At 40.5% G+C, this 17162-nt stretch overlaps 1 protein-coding gene across 1 annotated transcript; it reads left to right on the forward strand.

Annotated features, from left to right (window-relative positions):
- The first annotated feature begins 5268 nt into the window (after positions 1 to 5268).
- LOC149289319 (hydroxyacyl-coenzyme A dehydrogenase, mitochondrial-like) lies at positions 5269 to 16227 on the forward strand. Its single transcript, XM_089490786.1, has 8 exons — positions 5269 to 5397; positions 11435 to 11563; positions 12186 to 12343; positions 13100 to 13226; positions 13398 to 13487; positions 14236 to 14308; positions 15084 to 15200; positions 16109 to 16227. Exons 1-8 carry the CDS (start codon positions 5269 to 5271, stop codon positions 16225 to 16227), a joined length of 942 nt encoding a protein of 313 aa, XP_089346912.1.
- The last annotated feature ends 935 nt before the right edge of the window (positions 16228 to 17162 follow it).

Below are 17162 nucleotides of genomic sequence, written 5' to 3' on the forward strand. Positions count from 1 at the left end.
ATATGTATGTGTGAGTAATGTATTTTTGTCTATATGTATGATGTGTGTATGGGGGGTTACAAAATAGAAGTCAGAATGATGATGAAAAATGTAAAGGCAGAAAAGAAGGTGTCAACATGTGCAAAAGGGGACAGGGCAAAAGAAATTGAGGGGTGGAAAAACGACTGCAACAGGCAGAAAAAAATGGGAAATCGGGTTGCTGGAGGCAGGAGAATACATCCTGTATAATTGCTCCAGGGCCCAAACTTTATTCCTTTATTCGGCCTTGCTTATAATCAATGCATATATTTTCTAATACAGAAACACGAAAATACACTGAAGCTAATTTAAAAAAAAAGCTTATAGATATAATTTTTGTTTAACCCCTTAACGACAATTGCCGGTCCTGGCACGACACGGAAAAGCATGTGCTTTACGACAATTGACGTGCCAGGACCGGCACGTCTTTAATCGGGTGCAGAAAGCGATTTGTTTTCACTTTCTGCACCCAAAAAACGTTGCTGAATGCCTCGACCTCGAGGCATTCAGCAACGCCGCAATCGGAACGAAGGGGCCATCTCTGGCCCCTCCACGGGGCGTCAACATCCGCCATACTTTGTATGGCGGCGGACGCCCGTTTTAAAAGCGTTTAGGAGGCGATCGACGATCGCCTCCTAAACTTAAATGGTGTCGCTGGAATGCCTCGATCAGGAGGCATCCAGCGACACCAAACACTTACCTTTCGATGGGCTGTGACCGCTCCGGAGAGCAGTCACAGCCGCAGCTGCCGATGATCTTCGCCATCAAGCAAGATGGCCGCTGCCCTGTAACAGGAACCAACAAATTTTAAAAGTTCGCTAGATGGTCCAGACCATCTAGAGAACTTTGGCTCCACTTGCAGGTTGAATACAGGTACTGCATTCACCATGCAAGTCAATGGAACCCAGCTTTCTAATCACAGTGTGATTAGTAAAAATAAATTAAAAAATAAAATAAAATTAATAATAATTAGAAAAAAAATAGTAAAAAACTAGTAAAATGTAAAAATCATTTCCCACTGATGTCACTATCAGGGGAACCTCCAAGTTGAAAAAAAATGTTAAATTTTTTTTTTTTTTAAAGACAAAAAAAATATATATATATATAAAAAATTATATTTTTGTGAGCAAGTCCTAAAATTAGCATATTAGCTTAAAACAATTCTCGCATGGAAAGAGTTAAAATACTGGCATATTAAATGCCCGTGGGGTGTCTACTTTTAAAAAAGGTATGATTTGATGGGGTAAATTGAATTGGCCGGGTTCAACAACGTCCCAATTAACACCGGGGGAAGGATGGCCACACACCTAATTTCCAATTAGAAAAATGCACACGTACCAAATGTGGCCTTTTAGTTCCCACAAAAATGACACACCCATGCATGTGGGATATCACTGCACTCAGGAGATGTTGCTGAACACATTATGGGGTGTCGTGTGACAGCGGCATATACCAGGAGCTGTAAATTCATACATAAAGTAGGTGTGTGTGGGAAAAATACACACACAAAAATACTACTGCAAACTTTGAAAACATGCTGGTGGTAAAATGTGTGCATGCAAAGAGTTAAAATACCAGCATTTAAAATACCCTGTGGTGTCTAGTTTTCAAAAATATATAGCTTTATTGGGCACACTGAAATGGCCCGGCTCAAAGATGTACCAAATAGGGCATAGGCAGTGGATCCCCAAATGCCAAAGTTCAACATTGAAAAATGCGCATGCCCCAAATGTGGCCCTTTTGCCCCCAAACAGCCAGGCAAAATCATTCATGTGAGGTATCGCTGTACTCAGGAGATGTTGCTGAACACATATTGGGGTGTTTTGTGATAGTGACATAAACGAGAACCTTTTAATTCATACCTGAAGTAAAATGTGTGTGACAAAACAAATGCAAAAAAATGACTACCACAAAGTTTGACAAAAACTGGTGGTAGATATGGTGCATGGAAATAGTTAAAATACTAGCATTTGGAATACCCTGGGCTGTCTAGTTTTCAAAAATATATGATTTGATGGGGTAAATTGCATTGGCCAGGTTCAAAGATACCCGAAATGGCACATGGGGGGAAGAATTACCAGATTTGGAAAAAATGGCTTTGAAATAGCAAAACGCTACCTGTACTTATTGCCCCATAATGGGTAGAAAAAAGCAAAAAAACATAAAAACATTGGGTATTTCTAAACTCAGGACAAATAGTAGAATCCATTTAGCAGGTTTTTTCATTACCTTTTATAGATGAGTAAAAGATTTTTCAACTAAAAGTTAGAAACAGTCATTTTTTTCTAAATTTTTCACCATATTTTATACTTTTTTTAGTAGTAAATAATATGATACAATCAAAACAATGTCAATCTAAAGAAAGCCCTTCTTGTCCTGAAAAAAACAATATCTAATGTGTGTGGGTTCAGTAAACGGGAAAGAAGAAAATTACAGCTAAACACGAGCAGCGCAGAAATGTTAAAACGGCCATTGTCACGAAGGGTACAAAAAGTAAAATCAGCCTTTGTCACGAAGGGGTTAATATATCTTCCAGGGCTCAATGTTGGCATTGAGAAAAGACTAATGCAAAACACAATGCAAATTATTGACCAAAGTACTGCTGCTTATATATCACTGATTTGCCTTATTCTTCTAGATCGTTCAGGGGGTTGACTCTGTTACTTTTATGTAAATTTATATTTGCCAGTTCTTTGTAATGACTAAAACAAAAATAAAGAAAAATAACCAAAACGAAAACAATTACCCTGTAAATTTAGCTCTTCACTTTCACTGAAATCTGTATGCAGAGCACTGGCTCTTTCATTAGCAGTTGTGGATCTGACAAATTCTAGGCGTCACACTATTTGCACACCAATCAAATGTTACAACACTTGCAACTATAGTCGATTTACTAAAACCCTTGAAGGGTTTCTCAAGGGAAAAGGAAAGTGGTGGTAGGTTGTGTCATCACAAATTAAACGAACAGTTTAATGTCCCTGCCATCTTTATTATAGAAGAATGCAAATTAAAGTACCTGAGATGTGGGAATGTGAGTTCTTCGCTTAAAAGGTGTTGCTGTAATGCCTCTGTGTCGAGGCATTAAGCAACACAGAGAACTGCAGCAAGGGCCCCTCTCCGGGCTGTCAACCTCCGCCATATGGAGGTGGACGCCTGTTGCATGGCGGCAACCATTAAAAAAAATTAAAGTTTTCAAGAGCTCCTTAGAACTTTAGTACTGCATTTAACCAAGTCAATGGAGCCCAGCTTTCAAATTAGAATGCAATTAGTAAAATCTATTTAAAAAAAACAAAAAACGCAGTAACGTATAAAAATAATTATCTAGTGATGTCACCATCAGGGGAACCATCTAGTTCCAAAAAGAAGTTAAAAATTAGCACTATATCTTCCCAAGTATATTGGCATGGAAAGAGTTAAAATACTAGCAGTTTTTTTTGTGTTTGTTTTTTAAATGTATGGTATTTATTGAATTGGCTGGGTTCAAAGATGTCCAAATAGGACATGGGTGCAGACTGACCAGATGTCAAAAAGAAAAAAATTATGCACCTCCCAAATGTGGTATTTTAGCCCCTCAACAACCCAACAAACCCATGCATGGATGGTATCACTGTACACAGGAGATGTTGAACATATATTGAGTTGTTTATTGTCAGTGACATATACCAAGTGCTGTAAATTCATACCTTAGCTACGTGTTGTAAAACACACAAAAAATGACAACAAATTTTGACAAAAGCTGGTGGTAGAAAAGGTCAAAATACAAGCATTTGAAATACCCTGTGTGTGTTTGGGTGTCAATGTGGCAGAGCCTGTCCTGGTGTTGGTGTGTCAGAGCCTGTGCTGGGGTGTGTGTGTGTGTGTGTGTGTGTGTGTGCGCGCGCACGCCTGGGTGTTGGTGTGTCAGAGCCTGTGCTGGGGTGTGTGTGCCTGGGTGTCTGTGTAGCAGAGCCTGTCCTGGTGTGTGTGTTTGGGTGGCAGAGCCTGTCCTGGTGTGTGTGTGGGGGTGTCTGTGTGGCAGAGCCTGTTCTGGTCCTTATCCAGTACACATGGATGCCAAGGAGTGAAGATTCTGCTTATTATTTATTTACATAAAAAGGCCACCAAAATCCTTAGCACCAGACCCATTATGCTCTTAATCCAGCCCTGCCTGTCAGGAATGTTAGGCTTTTGAGGACCCTGCTCGTGAGTTTACAATCTAGTTTGAAGCAGGCAGTCAGTGGCAGGAAAGTGCTCCAACTGAGATCAATGTCTGCACTTTTCACACTAGATCCCAAAACATTTCAACGCAGTTCTGTGGATGCAGTCTCGGTGCTGGGGGCAGGATCTATGCCTGCAATGTAGCTGCTGTCAATGCATGTTTATAATGTGCTCATATGAATCTGCCCCAAGAGTTTTATACAAAGGGCGGAGCCAAAGGTGGCATAAATCCTTGCACCAGCCCTGTAGCTGAGGGGTGTGGAAACACATGGGACATGATGATGCAGTAACCCTTCATGCATTTGCAAAATGGAACACACAAACACGTAAAGGGACCATGCAACTATCATATGCATTCAAGTGGTATGATGGCGGGAGTGTCTCTTGGAAGACCTCTCAGCTACCTTATGCATTAAAGCTACTATCATGGCCGCAGCGCACTGCACACAGTAATTCCTACTAACATAACATCTGCCAAAGACCTCAGGAAAATAACACACATGTCGCCTAATAAACACTAGGTGGCAGCACGAAACTGCAGCTTAACAACCGATAAAACACTACCGCACAACCAAACGTATGAAGAGCCGTTCACCTGTAGCGCTGTACAAAATAATCTGGGCGCGGGGAAATTGTCACACTCGACATTTCTCTATAGAGTTTTACGCATTCTGGGTATATAACGGTCACGTTTTATAAGAAATATGTGTGTTTTATTATTTTGCTTGAGTGGGTCGGTTATGGCCACGCGTTGGGTTTAGGACTGTCGTCCCATCCCCTTAAAAATTCCGTCATAACTTTACGTTATGAAACGTGCAGCGCGGACAAATATCAAATAAACGCAATTCATATAAAACCTTAAGCGCTAATTTTGACAACCGCCTCGACAAGCCTCAGAATTCTGCCCGAACTTTGGCACCACCCCCTTTCATAGTCACGTGTAAGTTCTGCCCAATTAAGCACTAGGGTCTCCTCGCTCCTCCGTGGTCTGACGTCAGTGGCTGTCAGTGCGTCGTGCCCTTCAGCCTGCCGTCCGTCCAGCTAACAGCAATCATGGCCTCCGCCAGCCAGCGGCTCCTACTCCGCTGCATGTCTACCGCCGCTGCAGCCCCCATCAAAAAGCTGGTCATTAAGCACGTGACGGTGATCGGAGGGGGCCTGATGGGATCCGGCATAGCGCAGGTGGGTGACCGCCCCCAGGGTAAATGAGGAGGGGATGTATCTGTCGCTGTGTACGGTGGTGTGCTTGAAATCAGGTGTACCAGACGCCAATGTCGTGAGTTTCAATGCCATACGTGAAATAGGGCTGCCATGTTGATCTTGTTTGCTCTTGGACACGTCTAATTTTTCCATGCTGCTCAGCACCACCTATAAAGTGCTTCCCTGCATAATGGGGGGGGGGGCGCCTTAAAAACTCTAGTTACTTAAGTACTTGAATGACGGGAAGCTCTTTGGGGTGGTCAGCAGCATGGAAAAATTATTGGCGTCCATGCAAAAAAAAAAAAAGGCTGGTATGGCAACCCTGGCTGCGGACCACTATACACGCAGTGTTATATTTGTCACATGATTTAATGGCACAGCCTAATGCCCCTGACACCCCCGCTAGTGAAGAATGTGTATTCAAACAATTTCATGGGTATTCTCTGAAACGGAAAGAAAAAGAACTTACCTGAGGAAGAGGCTGCGGCTTCCTTCACGGTCTGCCCAGACATGCCGCTGATTGGCTGCTTGAAGCAACCAATGAGTGGCAAGAAAGCATTCTCATTGAAATCGGTGGGAGCAGTTTCTGCCCCAGCATTCCCAACCCCCGAGGTAAGTATATCGTGTGTGGGGCAGATAGGTGTGGAAAGGGCCAAGGGGGACACCGCCAAAAGTTAAATGCACCACACGCTATCATGTGTGTTAAAACACTTGTCCTTTTCTACTATTTTACTTTTTTTTTTGTTTGTTTTTTGTCTATTTTACTTTGATCTTAGTCAGACTTGTATCTGTTCCATGTTGCTTTTACTTAATTCACTTTCAGTTCTTTGAACAATTCTTTGATAACGATTACTTTTCTTAGCCTTGTCCAGATTATATAGCTGAATATATAATTCTGATAAAAATGTTCATTTTTTTTTTTTCCGGTCTCTTAATACATGTTGTAAAGCACGCTAAACTTCGTCTTATCGTTATATTCTATATGATTCTGAACAAATTCCACTGTTTTCTCCATATTAACATTTGATTCAAGTAACCATTCATCCACTCTCCGATCATTCCTATTAACATATTGTGAGTCTGTTTTTAAATCGAGCATGGTCCGATCAAAAAAGTATTTTCTCCATCGTTGGGATGCATCGTCCCCCCTATTAAAAGCAGTCCCTTCCTATACTTTTCTATATGGTTCTAAAAACTATTCAAACATTCTCTTGGGTTTATCATTTGGTGCATATAAATGAACAAAAGTGTACATATTTTCATTTATCTTAGACGCTACTATAATAAACCTTCCATCCTCATGAAATCATTCAGATTGTTTCTTCCTTCGTCATTTTATACAAATAGTATCTATTATATGGTGAATGTATTGTTGCTATTTCAAAGGTTATTGTAACCCACTCCACATACATGCCCTTAGTCCCCCTGGGTCTTCTCTGACTCCTCCATACATTCTAAACTTTCCATACATCCCTAACAAAAGCAATGATCCTAAATATCAATCCGATTTTCTACTACCAGCACCCATTTCTTCTACTAGTGTAGACCTCTCTCCAGTGCGGATGGTCACGCTGAGTCCGATATTACACGATAAATGAATTTCCTGCATAATCAAATAAAATATGATGGCAAAAATATCTGTTGAATACCATGATTTCTCAATAAAATCTTAGTTAATTGTATATCAATTAAATAACACCTTTGAGTTTAAATAATCGGAAATGGCATCCTATCAGACTCAACATGCTGGAACTGAGGGACTGTGATGGAGGGGACTTTCCATGCTTTTATATACTCGGGTATAATGCGCACCAGCCTTTTCAGGACTTTTGAAAAATGGATAGATTGTGAGTGCTGTACCCAGGCTTTTACGGCAGATACCCTTTCCACCGAACAATGAAGTGTATCCACTCAATCATTGTGTGCGGTCTTCAACTTCATGGAGTGGCTAGAAGCTCATATCTGTTGAGCGAGGCTTTCCTTTTTGCCTGGTGAACATTCGTTTCCAATCTACATACCCTACCGTTCAAAACCTTGGGGGGCACTTAGCAATTTCCTTGTTTTTGAAGAAAAGCACATTTTGTCCATCATAATAACATGAAATAGATCAGTAATACGGCGCAGACATTAATGTACAGAGGCTCTTCATCAGCAGTCATCACTCCTGTGTTCCAAGGGCATGTTGTGTTGGCTAATCCAAGTGGTCAACTTGACTATAACCACCAGTTTACCAAGTTGTCCATAATAGGACTGCTAAGTCTTGTGGAATTAGTGGAATGTCTCAGCAGAATGGTTGGTTGTGTTCCTCTCTATTAAGTCTTCATCTGTTAATTAGTATAGATTTGTTTTCGCCGCTATGTGCTGTATTTTGCAAGCATTGCATATACCGGTCCTAATGTTATTTTTGCAGCCAAGTAGACATAGCAATTGAGACTCAAGGTCATGTAGGCTTGTCACTGGGCGTTAAGATGGACTTACCTGATCTGACCTCTACAACGTTGTCAGCTGTTGCTGTATCATGTTTGGTACAATTTTTCAGGAACTGGCCCAAGAGTAGTAATTTATCTTTCTCTTTTCTAAGAACCTTGTTTATTAAGTATCACACTTAGTACAGTGTGCTTATTCTAGTTGGGGAGTATTTAACATAATTACGTTTGTCTCACAATCTGAACTCTTGTAGAGGTGAATGGGGTTTTTATGGATCAATGGCCAATATATTGTAAATGGTATGTTATACCATACTTTCCTATTTCCCTTTTTATTTTTTAGGACACTCCATGTTTTTGGATTTTATCCTTTTATGATTCTTTTCTTTAATACTCTTCTATGACCTGCAGTGATTTTTATGACTGTACAAATATATTTGGGCGATGTTGGGGGTTTATTTTCTCATTGCCATGAGATGAAGAATGTCACAGTACTGCATAAACTGCGTATAAAGAAGAGACAACTTGGCAAGTTGTGCAAGAGGGACTCGCCAGTATCGGTGCTGTATTTTCCATAGTACAATGATATAATATCTCTCCGCAAATAACTGCGTAGTGAATAATCCCAATGAAGGTCCTCACAATAGACAAGATGTACTCACTGCAGTAAATGCTGTTAGTACTCTAAATACTAATATATAGGTGGTTTGGTTGGAGAAGTTTATTTTTTTTTAAGTGGTCTGCAAAGAAAAAATTGTGATTATAGATATATATGTCTCCGTATCGCATTCCTCTAAAGTGTGTAGATTTGCAGTGGACCTGTACGCTTTGCAGAAACAAACCGCTTTACCAGCCAGGTGAGTGGTCTGGGGAGGAATAAGCTTGAATCTGTGGAACAAGGATAGTTGGAGCCAATGGGTGTGTGCTTTAATTCAAATTGCATTTGGCATGCTAGTAAAATCTCATGACCTGTACCTAAAATTGCTTGTCTACCAGTATGTTACAGGCCTGGCTTTTTTTTTTTTTTTTAAAAAACCCAAAAACTCATTAGTTCTGATTCCTAACATTTAAAAACAAAAAATGTAATTTAATTTTTACTTGTTAAATAGAAATTCCATCAAATCTCTTCTTATCCCCCACAACACTTTCTTGGTTTATTATTCTATCTCCTTTTCTTATAATTAAGCTTATATTAGAAGTCCTCTAAGTAGGATTTATTGTTCAGCTCTGTGGCATATGATGGCACGGTTATGTGTGGCAAGTCATTGGTTTGGAGGTTTGGCTTAACATACCTGAATAAAGTTGCTTATAGATACGTATTTTCCTTTTCTTCTTGCACCCCCTTTGTAAGATAAGTTAAGATTTAACTTGTTTGACTTTGCTCCCGTGTGTAAAGTCGGTAGGGTTGCCCTTTGGCCCAGTTTAATAGACGACCTTGAATAGTGACAGCCATACGTTTCACAGAGAGCTATCTTCACTATACCTATGAAATGCTTTTGCTATTTCCTTATCGTAAGCTATTTTTTTTTTTTTGCAACAAAATATTAAAGTCCAGCCAGACTCGCGGTTCGTGACTGCATGCCAGTGTATGTTTAAAGAGCTGTGCCAACCAACAAACTTTACTCACGTTTGACTTGTGTTTTTTGGTTGGCACCCAATGCACTAAATCTAAAGGGGCGATATTCAACATCAGTTATTGAGCTATAAAATATTTAACATTTCGTCAATGAAAGTAGGGCTGCAACTAACGATTATTTTAATAATCGATTAGTTGGCCGATTATTTTTTCGATTAATCGATTAATCGGATAAAAAAAACAATATGCAAATTTTTTGTTTAAAATAATTTAATGAACTGGATGTTAAAAAACAACTTAAAATTTACATTAACATTCTTATTTTGTTATGATGTAATAAAAAAACAATATTTTCAAAGTACAAAAACCCAAACACAATATTTATGAAACAAAATAACCCCAAACATTCTGAAAAGAGGTGGACTATTACTGTTCAAGAAACTTTGCACCCGGCACTTTGCACCCGGCACTTTGCACCCAACCCTGGCACTTTGCACCCGGCACTTTGCCCCACCCCTGGCACTTTGCACCTGGCACTTTGCCCCAGCCCTGGCACTTTGCACCCAGAACTTTGCACCCAGCACTTTGCACCCAGCCCTGGCACTTTGCACCCAGAACTTTGCACCCAGCCCTGGCACTTTGCACCCAGCCCTGGCACTTTGCACTGTGCCCCTGCACCCAGTCTCCAACTCTGCCCTGCACCCAGCCCTGCCCCCACATTCTGCCCTGCCCCCACACTCACACCCTGCACCCACTCTGCTCTGCACCCACACTCACACTCTGCCCTGCACCCAGTCTCCTGCCCTGCCCCCACACTCACACCCTGCCCTGCATCCCCACCCCCACCCTGCCCTGCACTCAGTCTCCTACCCTGGCCTGCCCCCCCCACCCCCACTCTGCCCTGCATCCCCTGAAACCCCACCCCCACCCCCGCGAATCGCTCTGTGCGAACGGAGCCACTCGCACAGAGCGAACCGCAACTAAAAGAAGGCGCGTGTAGCGGAAGCGGGGAACGCTCTCGGAGGTAAGTAAAAGGAGCCGAGTGCTCCAACAACGAATCGATCACTCGATTAATCGATAACGGAAATCGTCGACAACGATTTCCGTTATCGATTATCGATTTTATCGATTCGTTGTTTCAGCCCTAAATGAAAGCATATTCCCTAACTGTAACCCCCCACCCCAATGTATGTGACAGATGTATGCAGAATACCCTGGACCATACAAGCAACAGTCTAGTAGTGTATATACAGCAGCACGATGTGCAGCCAGACCAGATTCCAGCTACCTTAGGTCTGAGTGGCTCTGTGCGTGGGGCATTTGTTATCTCTATGCCAGATCAAAGGACCCCTGTGGTTGCCCTACCTTGGTTGCATCTCTGAGCAAAACCTCATTCCATAGCAGGATATCCAGGAGAGACCTGTACAAGTGACCCGTCCATTGTGCTCATATTCATTTATGTATTGTTTTCTTATACATACGAATTCAATGCATTTGTTGATAGAGAGAGACTCGCATATTAACCTCCTACCCTGTTACATGGTGAACCAGAGAGGGCTTCCAGTTCATCTCCTTTTGTCTTATTCCCCTTCCACCTCTTAAACTGTAAACTTGCAAGCGTCGGACCCTCTTCTTCTTCCATCATTATGTTTTATTTGTGTTTATTCATTTTGTCAGTGAATGTTATTGTTCATTTTGTGTTCTCCCCTTTTGTACTAGCCCTATGAAATCTGCTAACACCTTATAAGATAATTGCAGTTAGGACCATTAGCCCAACACCTGGATCGCATAATTGCTAACTTGCTATGTAGCTCGTGTCAGGTGCAGCTGAGCCTTGAAAACACCACCAAAAATTCAGAAAAATTTGTAAAACTGGTCTAATCTCGAGCTTTCCCCCCATTTTAGGATAGACGGTCATACAGTGGCTGGTTTTATGAGTTGCGTGTGACAAGATACCTGGTTTGTGTAATAGTTTCTAATCTTCTGTACACATTATATGTCTAATCTGTTTTTTTAGGTGGCTGCAGCTACTGGTCACACAGTCGTATTAGTGGACCAGACAGATGACATCCTGAAAAAGTCTAGAAAAGGTATTGAGGACAGCTTGAAAAGGTTCTCCAAGAAGATGTTTGCTGAGAAGCCTGAGGTGACATGCTGGTATTTTACTTACGTGTCTAAAATTCTAATGTCTTTTTCTTCTGCCCCATGGTTTTCATCTAACTTTCTTGTTTATGGCAAGATAATCTAGTAAGATTTGCCTGGTTTATCTAAATGTTAACAAACTGGCATACAGTACAATTTGAAGTCTGATATAAAATGGCAAAACATGCAAAAATAGTCAGAATGTGTGATTGCTGAACGCTAAATAGCTGCTGCTTGTTACGAGAGTTACAATAGAAGATGTCATCTTAAAAGTTTTATATAGCTCCCTGGCGCAGATAATTCCACTATGCCCTGGTCAACCATGCGAGTCACTTTTAAGGCCCTATATAATATCTACATTTTAAAGGTGCTGTTCCTCCCATTTCTTTAAGCTACTGAATCACATAAAGGGGTAAGGTTTGGGCATTAACAGCTCAGAGGAAATACTAAAACCACAGATCTAAAGTTTTTGTCATGCTAGGGGGGACAATGTTTTGTCTAAATTAAAAAAAAAAACTAGTGGAGCCTCCCAGTCTTTGCTATTGAAATGATCGTAAGTGTGTGTGTGTGTGTATATATGTATATATTATATATCTTACTGCTTTTTTGTCTTCCTAACTCTGCAGGCTGCATCCCAGTTCATTGAGAAAACCTTGTCAAACTTAACAACTAGCACGGACCCAGCCGCCGTAGTACACAGCACCGATCTTGTGGTGGAAGCCATTATTGAGAATTTGGACATAAAGCACGAGCTCTTCAAGAGGCTGGATAAATTTGCCCCAGAGTGTGTACATTTTGTGATATAATCATTTTTAAATGATGCTGATCATTGCATGTTTTGTATTTCGCATCTGAGATAGAAAGTTCTTCTGAGCCCACGTGGTGTTCTTGGGTTTCATGTTTAGACAGAGTTTGGTTTTTTTCTTAAGCAATTTAATTTATGGTTTGCAACATTTAGGTGTAGGTATCAAGGCCACTGCATTAACCCATTATTTGGTGTTGGATAAGTATCCAACTATTTCTCGACAGTATGCTAACAGCACCTTAGCAGGTGAAGGTTCTTGTGACATGCAAGCAGAGGTGAATTAACCTCAGACGCTACCATAGACCCGACCCAGTGTAGCACCTCCTCGGAGGACACCAAGATGTCTCCGCTTATTGTCTTAATGACGTAGTGCCTTTTAACGTAGTCTATGAATGGTGTGAATGAGCTGGTTGAGCAGCAGCACACCTGGGAGGCCTGATCGACCGAGAGGGCAATCTAATCTGAGCAGGTGGACTACTGCCCCAGGACCTGCTGCCGTAAGCCTAGACTTGAATGCATTGCTGCACGCAAGTCAGATCTTGGCCCAAAGCGCCTTCCGCAAAGATTATAGTCTCTTGTCAACCTCAAAATGCAGTTAAAAAATTGTTAGGTCACAGATTCTCTACAGTTTGTCTCTACTATTAATGCATGTAAGTTTACAACAAATTACCTCTTTCTCTAGCTGTTAATGAATCTGTTTCACGCTGCTACAAGACCTTGTTGTAATTCTTGCAGACACACCATATTTGCTAGCAACACGTCGTCATTGCCAATCACAGATATTGCCAATTCCACAACCAGGCAGGACCGGTTTGGAGGGCTGCACTTCTTTAACCCAGTGCCAATGATGAAGCTCGTAGAGGTAGGTTGTTGGTTGATATGTGTATGTGCTGTGTGTATTATAACTATATTAATAAATAATAATAACAATATAGTTGTTGGCTTTTTATGATCTTTTTTTTTTTTTTATTTTTTATTTTTTACAAGTCTCTTAAGACGTATTGGCTTTTTCTTTTATGTCCTCTCTAATCAGGTCATTAAAGCTCCAATGACCAGCCAAACAACGTTTGAATCTCTGATAGATTTCAGTAAAGCTCTTGGAAAGACTCCGGTGTCCTGTAAGGTAAGCAAATGAAAAGTGTTGATACAGCCCCTGCCAGAACACAAGTTCTGTACTTCAGCATAAGCCTTATTTATATTCAAGCTTCTCATTCTAAGTCAAGGATGTAATCTTGGCTCCTGCCCCCAAAGCTTCTTGGTTCACGTTTTGCTGCTGCTGATTTCTGTATTTTGTTTCTGTCAGCCAGGCAAAACGTGTTTATTGCATAATTGGCAGCCAGCGTTTATTCATTCGGTAATATTTTGCACGTGTATAAACATGTGTAATGACATGTACCCAGACACAGTGATTAGAATCTAAAACAAAAAAAAGCATATAAATGGATCCCCTCAACACAGCTTGTAGGGGAGCTTAAATGATTTATATGTTTTTATGTGACTTTTATGTTTTTATGTAACACAAGTACAAGAGGGAAGATTATTTCAAAGGAGGAGAAATGTTAGAACAAGAGGTAGTAGTGCAAAACTGGAGGCTCAGAGGTATAGATGTACTTTAAGGAGGTTTTACTTTACTGAAAGGGTGGTAGATGGATGGAACAACCTCTCATCATGGGATAGGCATAAAGCAATCTTGAATCATTTCAAGTCGCTTGAGCCATAGTGTTTAAGCTGTAATGTACACAGCCGTTTCTGAGCCGTTTAACCAAAGTTATTTATTGCTTGTCTCCACTCATTTTGTATTTTTCATATATATACTTGAGTTTGGGGCAAAAACTATCCAACTTTCCATAACTGTTATGTTTATTTGTTAGGACACTCCTGGCTTTATTGTCAACCGTCTTCTTGTGCCCTATTTGATGGAATCTGTCAGGCTTCATGAGCGTGGTACGTGGATGCTAATATTTTTGTGATTGCAACTGCTTGCTCTAAATCCTATATATCGTTAAACATATGTTATACTTCATGCAATAGGCTCTATTATAGCATGGTACCCACCCCTTCTAAGAACTGATGAGTAGCATAATACATCATCGGGCATTCCTAAAGAGAGAGCTTTGGGTGGCCTTCATACTAAAATCAGCTTCTTGGGTATGATATTTTTATACACAGTTGAGAACAGGTCCACTCATATGCGCACTGAAACACACATACTAGTCACCCATACATGCACATCACTCTCATCCACGCACATCACTCTCATCCAACCACACGCTGCCCACGATCAGCTTACCTCTGCTTGGCAGCGCTAGTAGTGCAGAACTGCATATCTCTGCCAGGAGTTACAGAAGCATCTGGCCCTATTGCGGTGTTTTTCTTCGTTAACAAGGATTAGTGCTGTAATAGTGAGATTTTAGCATTTATGACATCAGTTTCAGACCCTGGCTTAGTGATACTATCACCTACCAGAGACTTCACTTATTTACACCTTTTTGCCCCTATCTGATTTTCTGTAAATGTTGTCAGTGAGGGTAATTAGATCTCTGATCTTCAACCAAAACCTAATATTATATAAAAGGGATCTGACTTAAGAACGCTTATGAGATTTATTAAGTAAATGTATACAGCACTATGTTTTAAAGACACATAATGAAAACTCTGCCACTGTTGGTATGCAAACTGCAAGTCTTAGAGGTTTTCTTCTCCTTTGTTAAACCTGCAGGACACGCATCAAAAGAAGACATTGATGTTGCGATGAAGTTAGGAGCTGGTTACCCGATGGGCCCTTTTGAACTCTTGGACTATGTTGGCCTTGACACAAGTAAATACATCATTGACGGTATGTACATAGCTAATACTCCTGTTTTTGTACTCTTACAAATAAATTTGCTCCTGTTTAGCAGAGAACACACTCCATATATTTTTCACAAAGCAAATAGTAAAACAAATTATTTCTCGTTTCCTTTTCTCATAAACAAATGATCTTAGTTGAGATGTGTGTTTAAAGCCGCCACGTTTTATATTGCTGTTTGTAGGGTGTTTTTAGAGAATATTTAAGCTTTGGGCATACAATTTGTCCAGGAACAATCCCTGGTCATAGACCTGTGGGGACATAGAGCACAAGAAATGTGTTTACTGGTTATGTGGGCTAAATTAATGTAATCTTCTTTGGGGGATTATGGGAAATAGAAGACAGGGTATTCATACAAGGACATTGGTGTCTGCGGCAAAGATGGTGAATAAGCTTGTATGTAGTTTGTGTCCCCTGCAAACACATAAAAAGAAACATACATCCCCCAGTCCTATGTAAGCCTTGCGTTTTTAAAACATGTAAAGCATGGGACACCTTGAACGAGTCTGATAACAGCTAATGTAGGTTGGCATAGCATGCTTCAAGGATGCTTCTGTTATAAGCACACATATCGGTGAAAATGTAGCATTTATGATTTATGTAAAGATACTGTAATTACAAATGAGTCTTATGTAGTCATGCTATCAATCGTGTCTGCTATTGATGGTGGACAGCTCAAAGAACCAAAGAGGTAACTGGGTCTTCAGCCCGTATATACCCACCTATATGCATCCACGCACAATTCTTTCAAGCATTGTATTCAGGGTAGACTGGGTATGTCTGCTTCAGGTAAACTTTATGTACTTTATCTATACGATGACTGCCTAAACTGATTATATGTCGATTTTTCTGTGTCGCCTCGATTTACATCCTTTTTGTATATATAAACTCTCTAGGATGGTACGAGATGGAACCAGACAATCCTCTGTTTGCTCCTAGTGAATTGCTGAATCAGTTGGTCGCTGAGAAGAAGCTTGGGAAGAAGACTGGAGAAGGTTTTTATAAATACAGATAAATTTCCGCTGAAGCCACCCACCTTCATATTTGACTTTTTTTTTTAGGTTCTGTATATTTTGCGGCATACGCCATGCTTGCCATGTAACAACTGTATAATGACCGTTATGTTTTTCAATGAAAATATAATCATTACTGTTGTACTAGCTTGCTTTCTGTTTAACAGGAAATCCATATTGATTACTTTTGCATACTCAAGTCTGTACACACACTAGTGCCTTAGTCTAATAATTCTCCATCCACGGTCAAAATGCTTTTTTGTACAGCTACCTAAAAATGTTATAACTGAGCTGCTTTTTTGGAGGTAATAAAACATTGCCAAACTTGTTAGTGGCTTGTCTTCCAGTGTCATGCGCTTCATTCATTCCATGTATGGAATCCAGACCTTTCATTTTAGAGTGAAGACTACTACCAAACATGTTTAACTTCTAGAACTTCTGTTAGTAGGTTGTTTCCACTTATCTACCACTCTCTCGGTAAAGTTTTCCTTGCATAACTTTGAATGCAAGTTTATGGTCTTTTCTTGAGTGTTGTTCTATCAAAACTGTTTGGATGATGAGGTGGTCTGCTTGGACTAGGGAAGTGTGCTCCATTTGTATGTGCGTCTTTTTGTATACTTTTACGTTACATGTAATGTCTTTACATACTAGACCCATTCTGTGATGGACTCACCACATTGCCAGTGGAGTAAGTTGTAATAAGGTTTAAAAAAAAACAAAAAACATTTTCCCTCCTTTTTTTTGTACGATCAATACCTGGATGTAACATTTATGTATGGGGACTGCATAGTGTGGTCACCCCGACCAGGAATCTCTGATACCAACTTGGGAATGTGTAAAGAACATCTTATAAATGTGTGTCAACATACAAAATCCTACAAAGTAGATGGTCTCACTAATGCCTGTGAGGCAGACATGCAACCTGGCACATGAATCA

This window comes from Sceloporus occidentalis, unplaced genomic scaffold (assembly GCF_023333645.1).
Source record: "Sceloporus occidentalis isolate IW3139 unplaced genomic scaffold, rSceOcc1.0.p SCAF_46, whole genome shotgun sequence".
Taxonomy (NCBI): Eukaryota; Metazoa; Chordata; class Lepidosauria; order Squamata; family Phrynosomatidae; genus Sceloporus; species Sceloporus occidentalis.